The 17,998-nt window shown below is 41.9% G+C and overlaps 1 protein-coding gene across 3 annotated transcripts in view; it reads left to right on the top strand.

Annotated features, from left to right (window-relative positions):
- Window positions 1–10,090: 10,090 nt before the first annotated feature.
- ANO6 (anoctamin 6) overlaps window positions 10,091–17,998 on the top strand; it is a 79,902-nt gene continuing 71,994 nt past the window's right edge. For all 3 annotated transcript variants that reach the window (XM_048500462.1, XM_048500460.1, XM_048500461.1), the window contains exon 1: window positions 10,091–10,423. In XM_048500462.1, the coding sequence (XP_048356419.1) occupies window positions 10,337–10,423 (87 nt within the window). In that variant the 5' untranslated portion in view covers window positions 10,091–10,336. The remainder of the gene's footprint in view (window positions 10,424–17,998) is intronic.

Genomic DNA, 17,998 nt, shown 5'->3' with positions numbered 1-17,998 from the left:
CTCTATTGGCAATGTTCTAAATAAATAGAACATTTTAGGCATTATAAACATCTTCAATGCTTTAATTTTCCCCGTTATGGATAAGGACTTTGTCCCCCAATCTTTAATTTGTTTTTGTATTTTCTTCCATCTTTCAGCATAATTATAGTTAAATATCTTTTCTATTCTATGAGTTATTATTATACCTAAATATTTAATCTTCTTCTTCATTAACTTTTTATCAAACTGTTTTTTCCAATATTAACTCCAATATTTCCGTTTTATCCATGTTGACAACCAACCCTGAATATTTTTTAAAATCTTCCAAAATTATTTTCAACTCTCTCATTGTATAGCAAACAAATTTATTCTTCGTTCTTCTTGATTCACTTTATAGCCTTTTATTCTTCCATTGTTTCTAATTCTATCAGCTGGAAACTCCATTGCCATTACAAACAGGGACAGAGACAATGGGCAACTCTGTTTAACTCCCTTACCAATGTTTATTTATTTATTTATTTTTATTTATTAATTAGGCTTTATACTGCCCCATCCCCGAAGGGCTCTGGGCGGTGTACAGCATATAAAATGACAATATAAAAACAGTTGAACATTTAAAAGCAGCGATAAAACTAGAAATTTGGTTTACACAGTCTCAATAATATGTGGTTGGCGCCCAATATTCCAGATTTAAAATTCCAGATTTACCATGTCTGACAGACCTTCATTTACTCTTATCTGTACCTTCCCATTTTTATATAATTCTTTTAATACACCTATAAATCCTACACCAAATCCAAAATTATGTAAGGTTTTAAAAAGCTACTTATGTCCTACTGTGTCAAATGCTTTATATACATCCAGTTTTATCATTGCATATTTTTTAGTCTTTCCATGTGCTATTACATTGAAAACATTTCTTATTGGATGGCTTATATCTCTCCCTTTTACAAATCCATATTGATCTTCTGCTATTATGTTTGGAAGTATATTTCTTATTCTGTTTGGCAATATTTTTGCAAATATTTTATAATCTTGATTTAGTAAGCTTATTGGCCTATATGATTCTACACAATTCGCATTCCTACCTGGCTTTAAAATTGTTATTATCTCCGTCTCCCTCCATGACTCTGGAACTCTCTGACCTTTTAAAATTTTATTAAATAATGTTTGAAGCTATGGAACTAAAATCTCTGCCATCTCCTTATAATATTCAGCTGTGAACCTGTCCATCCTGGGGATTTATTGTTCTTCAGCTCTTTAATAACTCTTATTATTTCCTCCAGTGTTATTGGTTCTTCTATATATTTCCTTTCTTCTGTGGAAATAGTTTTATTCATTTTCTCATCATAACTTTCGTTTTGTTCATAACTAAATAATTGTTGATAAAACTCCTCAAATTTTTCCTTATTAATTTACTATCCGTTATCTGCTGGTTTTTTCATTTATTAACATTCTCACTCTTTGTTTCTCTTTCCTTTTCTTCAAATAATTGGCTAGTCTTTTAATTGAGTACATATAAGCCCTCTGAAACTGATTTTTGACCCAAATTTCTTTTTTTCATAAATCCATTTGATCTATTTCCTCTATCTTTAATTGTAGTTGTCTTATTTCATTTTTTATCTTCTCATCATATTTAGCATGGAGTTTGAGTCTTCGCTGTCTAAGTTCTTCTACTAATTTAATCCTTTCACTGTTTATTTCTTTTTTCCATCTAACTTCTCTGGCCAGGCAATATCCTCTAACTACGGCTTTTGAGGCATCCCATAAAACCTCCTCTGTCACTGATTCTTTGTTTTCTAAGAAATAATACTTTATCTTTTCTAATAAGTCTCTCCTTTCATTTTCACCTTTCCATATCATATTATTATATCTTCATCTATACTGCTTTTCCTCCCCTTTCATCCTGAATGTGGTTACCAGTGGGGCATGGTCTGAAATCCATTCTTTATGAGTTTCTATATCAACACACTGTTTATTTCAATTAGCTTACTTGCAATTCTATTTTTGAAATAATCATAGAGGCAAGTGAGTTGGAATTCAACTTGGGCCCTACATCACCTCTCAGAGAGAAGAGTAGATTTTAGTGGGTTCATACTGAGGTACATCCCAAAAAAGAAGCTGTGGTGGTTACAGTAGGAGGCTGAGTAAAGTGAAGTTCTGAGGCACCTGTTCTCTAAGCTGGGCAGGTCAATCCAGACTGGGCTGGTGGGCAGGGACAGCCTTGCTCCCTCCAAAGGGCTCTACTGCAGTGTAGGAAGCCCCAAAAGCTTGTTTTAAAGCCCAACACCTACCTGGAAATCTCCCCCCCCCCACCCGCAAGGGAAATATACTGTGGAAAACATGACAAACCTGGGCCTGCTGCCATAAGGGGATGAAACAGGTTGTGAAAGCTGTCTAAGGTCAGCTCCACCCCTGGGAATTCCTCCACCACTCCCCCACCTTGCCTGCGCAGTTTAGGAGCACTGATGGAAAGCTTGTCACAACGCTTGGGCATTCCAGGGCCCTGTAGGAACCAGGCACCAGCAGATTTGCCCCTCCACTAGGGTAAGTGCCCCAGAGAGGGCAAATCTACCAGTGTATGCCCACACTGCCTCCAGAGGGGCATTTGTCCCCCCATCAGGATTGTGCTATAAGACTTTGTTATGTTTTAGATTATGTTGTGTTGAAACACCTCAGAGTCCCCTGTAGTTGCCTGGTACTTTTGTAAAATGGCTCTTCTCTCACACTAACTTCTATTTATCTTTTAAATCACCAACCACTCATATGAGAATGGGTGTAATGAGTTTATGTTGAAGCACTAGTAGCATGTAAACCATGTGCTCCTATAGGTCTGTTATTCAGACACTGTTATAACAATATTGGATGTATTTATGTGGTAAATGTAGTTCCCTTTTTCTATTTGCCTGATCAGAGAAAACACAGGTGAATATTTTATTTAACAGAAAACAGCAAAGTATTCCACCATTAAGTGTGGAATGTTTCAGCTTATGACAATCCACTGCCACCTAGCAGTTACAACCTTTTGAATATTTGCAACTGGATTCAATTAAAATTAATAGACAATGAAGATGTAAGTACATGTAACAGATTTGAAAAGTGATCACAATTAGACACTCCATTGAGATGAACTCAGTCATTAAAAATCACCTGACAATTTTTATTTTATTGGTAATTGTTGTTACCAGTGCACTTCAGTAGAGGGCAAAAGAGACTAAAGTCATCTTGTATTAGAAATTCCATGAAAGCATGACTATTAATGAGACTTGGGAGGTTTGAACACAATTGGAAACAATATTAAACTGGGTTATAGTAGCTTCGCACAGCTTAAAACACAAACACACACACATACACAGCAGTTCTAATTTCCTCCAATGCTTCACTGCATTACCTGTCATGAAAAGACAATTAAAACCCTATGAAATAAATTCTGACAAGAGGAAATGAAGACCCAGTTCCATAAACACATTTTATCAGTCTCTGCACAGTTCAGAAAATGTACTTTATTAGCTAAAACCACTGAACAATGTGACAAAGTGAAAAAGCAATTCAATTTTCAGGTGTTGTCCCTTACTTTTTAAAAAGTGTTTATAATGCTGAAAGTTTCAATAGTGTATGAGTGGAATATAATATTTTTAACATTGTTTGTAGAGTCTAAGCAGAGTTATACCCTTCTGTGTCCATTGAAGTTAGACAATAAAATAAGTTGAATGAAAAACAACCCCTCTCTACCTATTGCTATATATTTCTGGATGTGATGGCTCAGCCTGGTCTAGTAGAGGACCTCTGGCAGAAAGACTCATATGAAGAGGAGGGGACAGTTTTGGTTCCAGATCCCCAGGCACTCCCTGTAAATGCAGAGCCTGACCAGTCATTAGCCCCTGTGGGACCAGGTCTAGAGGCTCTGGCAATGCAGATTAACAGCCATTGGGTGAGCTGACTTGGATGCTAAGTCCTTATAGGAGCCAGACTAAAGTAACCCAGCTGCAAGAGGTTATTGCTCTAGGAAATGGAAGGCTGCTGTAAAAGAGAGATTGCAGCTGAGCTATCATGTGGTAGCAACATTGTGTTTCAGTTTGCAGGTCTCTGTCCCTAGCCTTGTGTACTCAATAAATAACTGCACTTGCTGAATAACTGTGTCCGGGCTGTCTGTTGGTTCCTGAGGGCCAGTCTATGACACTGGAATATGACCCCCAAAAATCATAGATTGGATACAAAAGTTTTTCCCTGGTGTGATGACACTTGCCTATATGGGGATATTTTTGCCTGTTACCCCTCCTATTGCACACACCCCACTGGAATTGCCAGGTCTCCCCAGTCACTAACGTGGGATGGGGAATTACAAATCAAGGGTTGGGGAACTCCTGGAGATTTGGGGTGGATCCTGGGGAGGAACGGGACCTGAGTGGGTTGCAATGCCAAAGAATCCACCCTCCATGGCATCCATTTTTTCCAGGGGAACTGACCTTTGTAGTGTGGAGATAAGCAGTAATTCTGAGGGATCCCCAGATTCAACCTAGAGGCTGGCGTCCCTATTTCCCATTTGCCCACAGTTGTATTTGTGAATGTTCCCTGATTGCCAGTGTAAGCATACTCTCAAATTCACTTAAAGTAATAGTTTGTATTCAAGCCCTTTATACTTCAGATTCTCATTTAAACAGCTAGCTATATAATTTTTAACTTGCTTGCTATTTGTTTCCTATTATTTCTTTCCATGGCAAATATCAATACAATTTTTGCAGCATTTTAGTTATGATAAAACTGAGAAGCCATGTTCAGGGTTAGCAAAATTAACAGGGGGAAACAAATTAAAATATTTTTTACTTTTATTAGTTTTAAAATATACTCATAGTAGTATCTGTCCCCTTTTTGGCTGACGAATTAGTGAGAGACAGACCTTGCTTTGCAAGAGGAGGTAACTGGGTTGGTCTACCTGTTTATACCAGGGTTGTTCCCTGTTAGAAATCTACAAGCATGCAATTGGGAAAACTTCAAGCATGCAATTGGGAAATCTACAAGCATGCAATTGGGAAAATTACACACACGCAAGAAGTTTGAGATGTCCTAGCATTTAGAAGGGTGGAACAATAGAGTTTGGAATAGACTGAGATCAATGTTGGGTAACAGCTACCTTTCTAGTAGAGGAATGGTCCAAGAAGCAGAGTTTGCCTACATTGAGCTCCAAAGAGACGGGGTGAAAGCAGCACTGGAAACAGTATAGCCAGACCAGAGCGTAGTCCAGGAAATACTGAACAAGGCAGTGTAACTGAACCAAAGCAGCTCAAAATACACTGGGCGCAGTTTTTCCATTTGGATATTTTGCGCCCAGTATATGGAAATGGAAAAATATTCAACTTTCACTTTCAGGTAAAATAGAACTGATTAAGACAATGATCCAGCATGAATTCCTATTTTTATTTCAAAGTCTCTCTATCATAACAAATAACAAAATAGTGAATGAATGAAGAAGAGAACTAAATAAATTTATTTGGAATAATAAAATGCACAGAACAAAGTATCCATTAGTAGAGGCCAAGAATAGGGTAGGATTCTCTCTCCCTGGCTTACAAAGCTATCATGATGTGCATTCTTATAGGTTAAAAAATTGATAACTTTAGAGGATGAAACCATACTAAACTTAGAAGGTTTCAGTAATAAGGTTGGATGACACAAGTTTTTATGGCCAATAAATAAAACTGGTACCCATGAAATTTACAATCACCTAATTAAAAAATCGCTTTTGAAAATTTGGAATTATAACAAATACATTAAAATTCCATCTTGGGTCTCCAGAACTGAAAGTTGTAAGAATATACAAAATGCTAACAATTAACCATGGATTACCTATAAAACATATAATATTATGGGAAAACGATAATCCTAGACTGAAGACAAGATCAGAAATATGGAAAAAGATTGATGTCACTGGTTTACCTACCAGCAAATATTTCAACAATTTACGCAAGATAATAAAAACTGGGGAATAAATAAAAAATCCACTAGATAAAATTTTATTATCCGAAAATTTAAAAAATTAATGAGCAGAACTTAAAAGCTGTTATTAAGCTTATTAACAGAAAGGGAAATGTTTAAAGATATAATGATAAAGTGGGCCCAGATCTTAAATAAAGACATATTATTGCAAGATTAGGAGGATACTTTTAAAGTCTTCAGTAAATTCTCGGCTAGTTTGGAATTAAGAGAAAACTTTTAAAAAATCTTGCGTAGATGGTACCTTGCACCACAACTACTATCTAAAATTTACAAAAATAACAATTATTTATGTTGGAATTATTTATGTTGGAAATGCAATAAAAATTGTTTATGTTGAATTATTATGAATTATTTATGTTGGAAATGCAATAAAAATAACAATTATTTATGTTGCAATTATTTATGTTGGAAATGCAATAAAAGTGTAGGTTCATTATTTCATATGTGGTGGGGCTGTCCAAAGATTAGAAAGTTTTGGTTAAAAATACACTCGAAAATTTTAACAACGAAAATTTTAAATCTAAAATTCGAATGTTCACCTAAATTAATTCTATTAGATTTAGGAATCAAGAAAATCCAGAACATGAATATTGATTTATTTTTTGTAAAATTTCGACTGCAGCTAAAATTTCAATTGCAAAAACCTGGAGATCGGATTGCTGTCCAGTATTAGAAGAATGGTGTTCATGACTCACAGACTATTTTCTCACAGACAAAGTCTCAACAAGAGTTAAAGATTTACCATTTATCAGATTCCAGAAGATCTGGAAGGACTATGTCATATACCTGGAAAATAGTGAACTAATGACCAATAGACTTTTGCAAGAATAATCTATAAAATTGAAGTTTGAAACAATAGCAATAATAATTTCAAAGATTAAGTTTCACCTTAGTAACTCCGGAAAAAGATTGGAGATGCTTGCGTTAAGTCGGGGAAGTCTTTGTTAAGCCTTATACTCTCTTTATTGCCCTTTTCAATTTTTCAATTCTTTTTTCTTTCTCTCTCTCTCTCTTCTTTCTTTCTTTCTCTCTCTTTTTTCTTTTCCCTGTTTTTGGCTTTCTCCCCTTTTTTCTCTTTTTCTTTTTTCTATTTATTTTCTTTCAAAAACATGTTAGTATTTGGTGATTAATAAGTTGTCTATTGTGTATTTCAAATTTTAAACCAATAATTATCTATTATGTAACTTGAATTTGAAACTAATTAAAAAATACTCATGAGAATATCCTGGGCACAGTGTAACCAGACCAGAGGTTAGTCCAGAAAAACTGAACACTGACTGCAAGGTGGGAAGTCCTAATATAGGAAAATTTAGCCCTCTAGCTATGGCCCATTCTAGCTAGGGCCCCCACAGCGGCTGCACACCGGCATATAAGATGCCGGTGTGGCCCTGTGGCAGTTCGCAAGCTGAGGTGCAAGCAGCCCCAGAATGGCTGCATGAGAGGGCCAACCTGATGTGCATCACTGAGACCCAAGGTTACTGAGTGCGGCACCAGTCTAGACTGGTAGAATAGGTGAGGGAGTAGCTGTGGTCCCGAGAGATTCCATCACCCTCACCAGATGACCCTCCTGCCCTGTGTCTAGTGTGAATAGTTTGTTCATGGTGCTTGGACAGAGAGACAAGTTGGGACTGCTGCTGGTGTACCACTCATGCCACTGTCCAGCTACCTCCCTGCCTGAGCTGGTGGAGGCAGTCTAAGATGTGGTGTTGGAGGCTCCCCATACAGTGGTTCTGGAAGATTTCATTCTCCATGTTGGGGATGTCTCTGATGGTCCAGCTTGGGACTTTATAACTGCCATGGCAACCATGGGGATGTCTCAGTTTGTTTCTGGCTCAACACCAGTTGGACATGCTCTTGTGACCTGGTCTTTGCAACAGGGAGGGTTGGAGCTGATCCATTGGTTGGAGGACTCCTTGACATGGACAGATCATTACGTGGTCAAGTTTGAGCTTCAGATGTCACTTCCCCACTGCAGGGGTGGGGACTGATTAAGATGCCCTGCCCCTAGAGGAGGGTGGAATCCCAAGGATTCCTGAGAACTCTGGAGGATTTTCCTGGTGACATGATCCTCTTTGGACCGTATGATGCTGGGCAATTATCACCCAGTGCCTACATCCCATTTTTGGGCAAGGTCCTGGAGACTGTGGTGGCAGCTCAACTGCAGACTTACTTGGAAGAAATTGATTTTGGGGACCTGTGTTATTCTGCTTTTAGGCAAGGTTACAGCACGGAAATGGCCGTGGTTGCCCTGACAGAGGACCTTTATCAGGAGAGAGTCAGAGGGAATACTACCCTGATTATTCTTCTTGGTCTCTCAGCAGCTTTTGAATCAGGAAATGGGGTTGGGGAGTACTGTGCTACAGTGGTTCTCCTCCTACCTTTGGGATCAGTTCCAGAAGATAACGTTGGGGGGACTGGTGCTCACATTGGGGTTCCCAGACTCAATCCTGTCTCCTACGCTATTCAACATCTATATGAAGCATCTGGTGAAGTCATCAGGGGGTATGGAGTCAAGTGTCATCAACAAGTGGATGATATCCAGCTCTCTCTCCATTTCATCAGCGTTAGGAGAGGCCCTCTATGTGCTGGACTACTGTCTGGGAGCAATTAATAGGCTGGATGAAGACCAACAAACTGAGGTTAAATACAGATAAGAGGAGGCTCTCTGTGTTCCAGGTTTCTGGGCCATAAGATCACAGGGCACCCAGTTCTGGACAAGGTTGTATTACCCCAGAAGAACAAGGTGCAAGAGTGTTCCTGGATTAATTGCTGTTCTTTGAGCTTCAGGTGACAGCAGTGGCTGCAAGGGCCTTCCAGCAGCTCCATCTTGTTCACAAGCTCCATCCATTTTTTTGCAAAAGGGACCCTGGCCACAGTCACATGCTCTGATAACCTCCTTATTGGATTATTGTAATGCACTCCATGTGAGACCGCCCTTGAAGATGGTTTGGAAGATAGAGTTGGTGTAGTATGCTGCAGTTAACTGGTACATCTGGCCGGTCCATATCATGTCAGTCCTTAAGAACTGTACTGGCTCCCAATTCACTCCTGGGCCCAAGTCAAGGTGCTGACATTTATTTACAAAGCCATAAACAGCTTGGGCCCTGCTGCCTTCCTGAAGGAGTGCCTGTGTCTGTATGTACCTGCCTGGGCACTGAGATCATAGGAGGAGGCGTTCTTGGTGGTACCTCCCCGCACTGAGGGGATGGAACACATGAAAGACCTTTTCCCATGATTGCCCCAGGCTCTGGAATAGTCTCCCCTTGGAGAATCGTAATGTGTCTAAACCCTTTATGGTTTTAGGCACATGGTGAAGAGCTTCCTCTTCACCCAGGCATTTGGTTAGCCTACCTGGAAACCACCTCTACAGCTGCTGGTCTGGGGGCGTAGGGGTTATTTTAACATGTTATAGATGCCTCTGAGCCAGTGCTAGAAGACTCTGGGCTATGATGGAATAGTTAAAGTGCTTGGTAATAAATAATTTTGATATAGTGGTTGACATGGTGGAATGGGTGGAATGGGTGAAATCTATGGGATAAAGTTAACCCTGAATATAAACTGTACAGGCGAGGTAGGGAGTGATGTAGCTGGGGAAAGTGTTGCATTGCATACCAAAAAGGACATAGAATCAAATAAGCTAGAAAACATGAAAAACAGAAAAAATATGGGTGGAGATGACAGGAAAAGTTGAAGGCAGCAGGAAAAGAGAAAGTCAACAGAAGATGGATTGACTCTACAAAGGAAGCCAGGGTCCTCAGTTTGCAAGATGGTTAAGGGTAGGGCATTTTGGAGGACACTGATTCATAGGGTCACCATGAGATGGAAGTGACACATAGTTTATTTTGCAGATCGCAATTCAAAGGGTGCTGCTCCCTTCTTGGATTGAACTGGCAGCCTGCCTGAAGTAACTTTCGGGACAGTGAAGAGTGAAAAAACCACAGCCCCAGCTACAACAGCCTTGTCCCTGGGGCAACTGAACGGGAAACTCCCTTCAGTTCGCCGCCTCTTCAGGGCTGCCTGCCAGGAGGGTGGAGGAAGGCTGCAGCCCAGCCCTGTTCCCCCGCACATGCATCCTTGCCCCTCCCAGCTCCGCTCATGCAGCCAGATTTGAGCTGAGGCTGCCTGCGAAAGGTGGAGTTTGTCTGTCTTTCTTTCCTTTCCGGGACGGGAGTCGGCTCAGCTGCCAGGCGGATTAGAGGCTCAATCCCTTTTTGTTGATTTGGAAGATAGAGTTGCTGGAGTACTCCCAGATCTTGCACCCGGTCCTTCTGGGGTAATACAACCCTATCCAGACTTCTCTACTGCTGCTCCGCCGGGAGTGGGGGTGGTGTCAGTATCTTCACCAGAACTTTTGCCAACATGAATGTGGAGAATCAGGATGTGCTGCTCGAGGTGGAACAAGAAAGGGAAGACGACGAAGGGGAGGGAGACGAAGAGGATGGGGAACTTGGTGAGTACGCAGCGGGGACAGAAGGCGTGAAATGTGCGCGATAGATGCATGCCCAGGCAAAGGAGCGGGCTGGAGTTGAGACCGCGCGGCCGGATTGCAGGCTGGCTTTGCGCCGTGCTCTGAAAAGTCCCCTGGGCTGCAGAAAACGAGAGGGTTTGTGCGGCTTCAGGCTCTGCCTTTTGATTAACTTCCCTTTTCGACTCTTTCGCCCGTCGTAAACTGGCAAGTTTTACTTTGCACCGAAGTTTTGGGTGCCTCCTCACGCACTGTGCCTGGAAGGTTCTTTAACACTTCAGGAGCCCCAGTATTGCCTTTCCTAGATACAAAACGCTGCCGCGAGTGGAATCCGCTAAGGAGGGGGAAATTGTCGAGTTGCTTCTCTGCTTCGGAAAAAAAATATGGTTAGATCTTGGGAGTTGGAAACACCAGTGATCTGTTCCCTTTCTTAACTGAAAAAGGAAACCAGTATTTTAAAACGCTTGAATATTAGTGAATGGGGGCAATTCAGGAAAAGGTTACTCAAAGTTTCACTCAGTGGGGCTTAGTGGCAAGTCCTCCTTTGTTGTTTTCAGGAAATAAATAAAATTGGCCAGTGGGATGCTTACTACTTACAACTGGTCTGTAAGAAAAATAGTAGAACAAAACAATAGGTCTCGTGATGCAGAAAAAGTGTGTAATAACTGACAGCTAGAGAGTTTGCTAGTGATGGATCTAATGTTCTGCAGTATAGCCGACAAGAAGACTATTTGTTTTCAACCTTTGGAAATTAAGTGCTGCTGCAGAGGCACAGCCAAGCTTTGCATGCAGTACCCTGTGTTCAATCTCTGGCAATCAGGTGCCTGAGATCTTGGAGAGTTGCTGCCATTCAGAGAATGTGAAACAGACTTTGCAATAAATGGGGAGGGGGAGTTTTGCAGCAGCTGGGGATGGCAGTGCAACCACACCACCTCCAAAGAGGCGTGGGGAAGATGCAAAACTGCAGAACACCTGAAAACTCACCTTTGATTTTCAATGGCATGCACCTGCTGTTTTGATGGCATATGTCTCTGGCAGGTGTAGGGAGCATTCCCAAGTTGCAAACTCTTTGGAAGTTGACTAAAGTTGGCCCTGCCCTTGGAACACCCCTGGACTGGTACCTACACCAGGGGCCTGATCACACCAGCTGCACAGGACCCTCGTCCCATGGATTGCACTCTAAACTAGATGGACAAAGTACTAACTCTGTATAAAATTGCATATGTCTTCAAAGCATAATGGATGACTTGGATCTCACTGATGACATCAACCTTGAGAAGAAGGAACCTTGTGTTCCCATTTTTGCTGTTTTAGGCCCTTTCTGCGCGGGTCAAATACAGCGTCCCTGGGAGACCGTTCGCATGGCTGGCAGCAAATGGCAGTGGCTGGAAGGCGCCATTCCCCCCCCCCCTTTCCCGAACACTGTACCGTCCCTCCAGCCTTCCGGTGTGTCACACAGGCCAGGGGACACGCCCCCCCGCCCTGCGACTCCAGAGCTGTCGCGCAAGGCAGGGCAGCGCGTCCCCTGGCCTGTGCGACACACCAGAAGGCCAGAGGGATGGTACAGCATTCAGGGGACGGCGCAGCCTCTGTGCAGGCTGCGCCATCTTCCCCACCCCTACCAGGATCGTCCGTTCGGACGGTCCCGGGGTGTGTGTTGGTGTCGTTTATGTTGACGCACCCCCGCAGCGTGGCCATGCGGAAACATAGATAGCTAAAGAAGTTTTGAAGGCCAGAGAGAGAGAGAGAAAGAGTGAGAGAGATATATGATAAATAAGGGGGGGATCATGTTTGTGAGAAAGTCTAGGGCTCATTCCACACATGCAGAATAATGCACTTTCAAACTGCTTTCAGCGCTCTTTGAAGCTGTGCGGAATAGCAAAATCCACTTGCAAACAGTTGTGAAAGTGGTTTGAAAATGCATTATTTTGAGTGTGCGGAAGGGGCCTAGCAGACTTTCTAAACTGTCTATCTGGGCAGAAACAGAGGATATTTTTTATAATTAGTTCACATAAACATTGCACACACACACATACATATAATTGTTTTATATGTGAATATATATATACACTTCTATCCACTTGTTTTTTGTGTTACTGTGCTGCAGTGGTTAGACTGATGTGCTGAGGACCTAACAACACACAATATTCAGGAAGAGTCCAGATCTGCCATGAGGACTGCCAGTCAGGCAAGCAGTGCAGGCTCCACACTGGGAACTTGATTCCCAGGTGCATGACCCCAATTCAGATCAGAACTGTAGTATTGTCAAAGGCTTTCACAGCCGAATTCAATTGGTTGTGGTGGGTTTTCTGGGCTGTGTGGCCATGGTCTGGAGGATCTTGTTCCTAACGTTTTGCCTGCATCTGTAGCTGGCACCTTCAGAGGGTATCACAGAGGGAAGTCTGCTACACTGTGTAACAGACTTCCCTCTGTGATATACCTCTGAAGATGCCAGCCACAGATGCAGGCGAAATGTCAGGAACAAGATCCACCAGACCACAACCATATAGCCTGGAAAACCCGCCACAACCAGGACTGTAGTGTTACGGGTAAAAGAGCCTATGCCTTCCATCCTGCACCATTTTTCCAGTCTGGATTGGAAATGGAGTGGTGTTATTTGCCTCATTAGGGAAATCTTCATGTACCCCAACAATACATGTGGACCACCCAATAGGCCCTTCCTTGCAGCCATTTCATGTGGGAAAATGCATGGATGGAAAAGCTTAGGTTCCTCTTCCTGATGCATGAGGGTCCAGAGCCAAGTTGGATATTGCAAACCTGGGAGTTAAGGTCCCAGAAGACAACTTGCAGATGCACCTCTGGGTATGATTTTTTTTTTTTTTTGGGGGGGGGGGGGACATAATACATAGTTAAGCTCTTGTGATATTGTGGAAACTTGGGTTCAAGTCACCACTTTTCTTTAATGCTCACAAGGTAATGTTGGGCAAATCATTTTATGTTTACTTTCTTGGGGGAATAAAAAGTGTAATAAATAAAAATTATCTACTAAAACTACATAAAACTTTTATCTACCGTACCACAATCCTACTCCACCTACCTTCATAAGTAAATAATTGATCAATAAGAAAGGACTTACCTCAGAATCTCAGAGAATGGAAAGAGTTATTGGGGGGGGGGGGGGGATCCTGAACAGATACTGGATCCAGACTATATACAGGAGAAATATCAGCAAGAATTTAACATCCCAGGTACTCAGTCACTCAGACACCTGGAAATTTGAGGCTGACATCTAGAAATCTGAAATATTTGGACAGCCCCATGCAAATACTTGATGCTGCATCACAAGTTGAAATATTTTCCATCCCTACCTGTACATTTAATTTTGAAATTTGTCAAGTTATTTGTACGAATTGTTTACAAAAAATCTTTTCCTTTCACTTTGCAAACTGTATCTGACAATGATTTCTTATAAATTACAGAGTAGACTTGCCTATGCAATCATGAAGCCTTTTACTGTCTGCCTAAGTTGTTAACGGAATACAGCAGAGGCAACAGACAGCTGATACATGTAATATTTGTCAGTGATGCATGCAGGCACAGGAGACTGCATATTAGGAACTGTTCTGATTCATCAAAGTGATAATAGTGAATGATTTTCCATCTTTGTTTCCAAATTCCAGCTGTAATAAGGTCGAATTCAATAGCGGTATAGATGTGTCTGTTGACATTTACAATATGCATGGATCAAATGCCTACATTGGAACAGAGACACCCAATTTGTATACATAACAGTTATTTGCTCTTGTAGTTTATTTGCACTAAATGTTTTGGCAAGTGTCAACACAGAGAGGATATGCTAGAAAAGCTAATTTGAACACCATTTCATATGGTTGGTTTAAAGTAGAAATGCAGTTCCAGAGTGTTCAGTATTATAACGTATTCAACATCACCCTGTCAGATTCTCACACCATAGATCAGTGGTGGCGAACCTTTGGCACTCCAGATGTTATGGACCACAATTCCCATCAACCCCTTCCAGCATGGCCAATTGGCCATGCTGGAAGTGGCTGATGGTAATTGTAGTCCATAACATCTGGAGTGCCAAAGGTTCGCCACCACGGCCATAGATCCTTGGCATGGCACAGTTGAAGACACAGGCAAGACAACCTGGTTTACAGGAGTCTTCAAGCGCATGGAAACCCCTGTTACATTTTCCTTGAATAACTGTAATCACCTGTTTGCTTATTGAACTTGTACATCTAATATAATTTTGCTCTCCCTGATTGTAGCTGCTCTGAACCTGCTTGGAGAGCGGGACATAAATCAAATGAATAGAAGTCAGTGAGAAGCAGCCAGGTTCAGCAGTCTTTGGATCAGATCATATAGAAAACATTGCATTTAAAAATACTGGGGAATATGAAAGAAAGAAAAACAAAAAATCTTGCAATAGTTTTCAAGAATTAAGTTTTGTTTCATTTCCCTCACTGTGGGCTGGGTCAGTGTTGTGGTTTTGTAATAATTGCACCTAGGACTGAATCTACATAGTTTGAAGTAATGAAAAACGTTTCCTGTGCCTAACTATTTCAACTCAAGAAAAGGCTTTCTATTTAAATCGATACAGCAGTATCAACATGAAGCAAGCAGTGCAAAGACAAATATTTCTGCCTTACAAGAAATTCCTGCAACATTTGGCAGGGGAAAGGCAGTACAGTATTGGAAACAGATAGTAATTTTGATAGTCCTGTCTTCCAGTCCTTCCCACCATCCCAGATACCGCCCAGGTACATTGTTCCTATGGTGTTCTTACAAAATGCTGAAGGGGAAGGACTGTTTACAGAAGTAAAGCAGGAGGATAAATTGTCCCTTTACATTGATTGTGGCAGCTTAACATTCCGCCACATGATTTGCTGTTCCTGCCACTGTGCGTAAAATCTGACTGTAAGTCAGTAACTTGCATGGTAAAATATCTACTTTTTGATGGATATGTAGCTGAGTGGGGGGGAAAGCCAGTGGGGTACAGTTTTTATGGTAATGGAAACCTCCGTTAAAATCCCCTCTCTGCAATGAAGCTTGCTCATGACCTACCAGTCATTCTCTTTCAGCCTAACCTATATCAGCGTCATAGTATGGATAAAATGATGGAGCCAAGCTTCATGTATGCTGTTTTCTGGGTGCATAAAAGGTGACAAATGGGAGACTGTATGCAATTTCTTTCTGTTCGATAGCTTGATAGCTCCTTGGCATTGTCAAGCATTCATTCTGTGGTAGGAAAAAGCAGATGTGTAGTTCTTACAATTACAGAGAAAACATGATGACAGTATATTCTAGGGAAAGGGTCTGTTAAACTTTTGGTGTCATTCTATTTATTTTAATTTCTGCATTTATAGACAAACTTTCTCAGTCAAGGCATATTACAAAATAGGGGGAAAGCAATTCAAACACGTAGCCTAAAATGTCCAATAAACAACATAGAACAGGGGTGGCCAACCTATGGCACTCCAGATGTTCATGGACTACAATTCCCATCAGCCCCTGCCAGCATGGCCAATTTATATAAATAAACAAGAAAATCTATATAAACTAATAAGAAAATACCAAAGAAGGCATGACATACCACAATGCAGGAAGTCAGTTACAAAGGAAGAATGCAAAGCAGTAAACATTCCAATAGACTGGCATTCCCATAGACTTTCAAAAGTGATCTCCTAAACTGTTATGTTATAGTATAATTCTGAAGCCTTCATAAAAAAAAATTACAAAACATTTCTCAGGTGGGGTTCCCCTTCCCTCACACGCAGGTAACTTTCACTCTCTGTGCCTCACCCACTACTACCACACAACACACATACTCTCATACACATCCAGCTCATCCTCACATACCTCACTCTGCCCTCCCTCACATCTAATCACCACTTACCCACTTCCTCACCCATATTCGCCACAGCTCTCTTTTACTAAAAGCGAGCTGGAGTTTGCCTTTTTCTTCTAAGACAATCCGCGGGGTGGGGGCGAACCAACACTACTGGCTTCGCTTCTTTTGCACGTGGCCCTTTACGAACCCAGGGAGCTGGCCTTGATCTGAGCGCCTCACCACCCTGCCTCTGCTGCCTGACTGGGAGAGCCTGCTTGCCCCAGTTCTGCCTTACCCAAGCCAGGACTGTGTGTGTCAACCAGCCTCATGGACAACGGGATTTGCACTCTGGACAGCCCCGTTGTGGAATGGAAAGGGTTACCTGATACTAAAAAAACAAGACACCACCATATAACAATGTGAACTGAAAAGGGAAAGAGAGATTCCATTTGACCACCCCAAAAAGCTATGCTGTGGATCATTGGACTTGCATGGACATCTGTGTGGGTTGCGGACTGTGATGAGAAGGACAATTGCCACAGCTACGCGTGGCTGGGCCCCGCTAGTTGTTAATATAAACAGAAAGAATTGCCCAAAGCTAGTCCGGTATCTGGAACTATTCCCATTACTTATTTTTACCTCGTTTCCTTAATCTTTTCCTTCTTTTTTTTAATCTACACAACAAATTCCAATTCTCCCTAAAAACACAGGAGCATTTTCAAGATAAATTCATTAAGATCTCTGAAGTACTCTGTTACTATAGCAGTTGGTGCCATGGAAAAATAAATTGTTCTAATTATTCAGATCATCTTTATTACTCTTTAATATTGGGCTGTCTTTAAATGGTTCCACTGCCAAATTTACATTTTGGAGTTTATCAAATAATTTAATTCTGCAGTCCTCAGACAATTTACCTCAGACTAGTATGAGTTACTGCTCTTTCTAGAAGTCGGTAATATTTTCTAGTCCTTTTATCCCATCTCAGGTTTTTATATATTACATTTTTGTCTCCCTTTTTATTTATATTTCTGTCCTGCCTTTCTACGTGTAGTTCCCAAAATGGATTATAATAAAAATAAATACAATTTAAAGAATGCCAACAATATTGTAATAAAACAACCAAGGAACCCATAAGAACTTTCAGGGGGGCATTCCCCCTGCCACCATTTCCTATTACTCTTCCCCAAAAGGTGCCACAGCCTCTCCCCTTTTCCTGCCATCTCTTCTCCTTCCTACCCACAGGGGCATAGCTCTCACGGGGACATGTGGGTCACATGTCCCTGGGCAGAGGACATTTAGTAACATGGGGCGGAAAATTGCCCCCACACCCCTCCTTCACTACCCCAGAAAATTCACCCAGTGACAACATCAGCAGCCCTGTGGCCAACCTGTAATGTAGCCTGGAGGAGGAGGAGCTGGACTGAAAGGGCTGCTTCACCAGGGCTGGCCGGGCAGCACCTCTCCTACTCCCACCTCATCCCTGATGCATGAGGGGAAGGCCAGCTGACCTTGACAGCAGAGATGCCCACCCAGGGGCTCTAGTAGGCTGGCCGTACCCAAGCAGTGTGGGCAGGAGGACTTGGCTAGGGCAGTCTCCCCCTGGCAGCTGGACTGCCTCACCCTGACCCAGTGGGGCCCTTGGGGAGATGCACCGCTGCCCACCATGGACCTGGTGGTCACTATGTGCCACTGCTGCAGTGCTGCTGAGGGGCCCGCGCAGCTCGCCTGGCAGCCTCGTCCTTCCACTG

Source organism: Sphaerodactylus townsendi, linkage group LG06 (assembly GCF_021028975.2).
Source record: "Sphaerodactylus townsendi isolate TG3544 linkage group LG06, MPM_Stown_v2.3, whole genome shotgun sequence".
NCBI lineage: Eukaryota > Metazoa > Chordata > Lepidosauria > Squamata > Sphaerodactylidae > Sphaerodactylus > Sphaerodactylus townsendi.
Note: the sequence above shows the minus strand (reverse complement) of the source record. Positions and strands in the feature narration are given on the sequence as shown.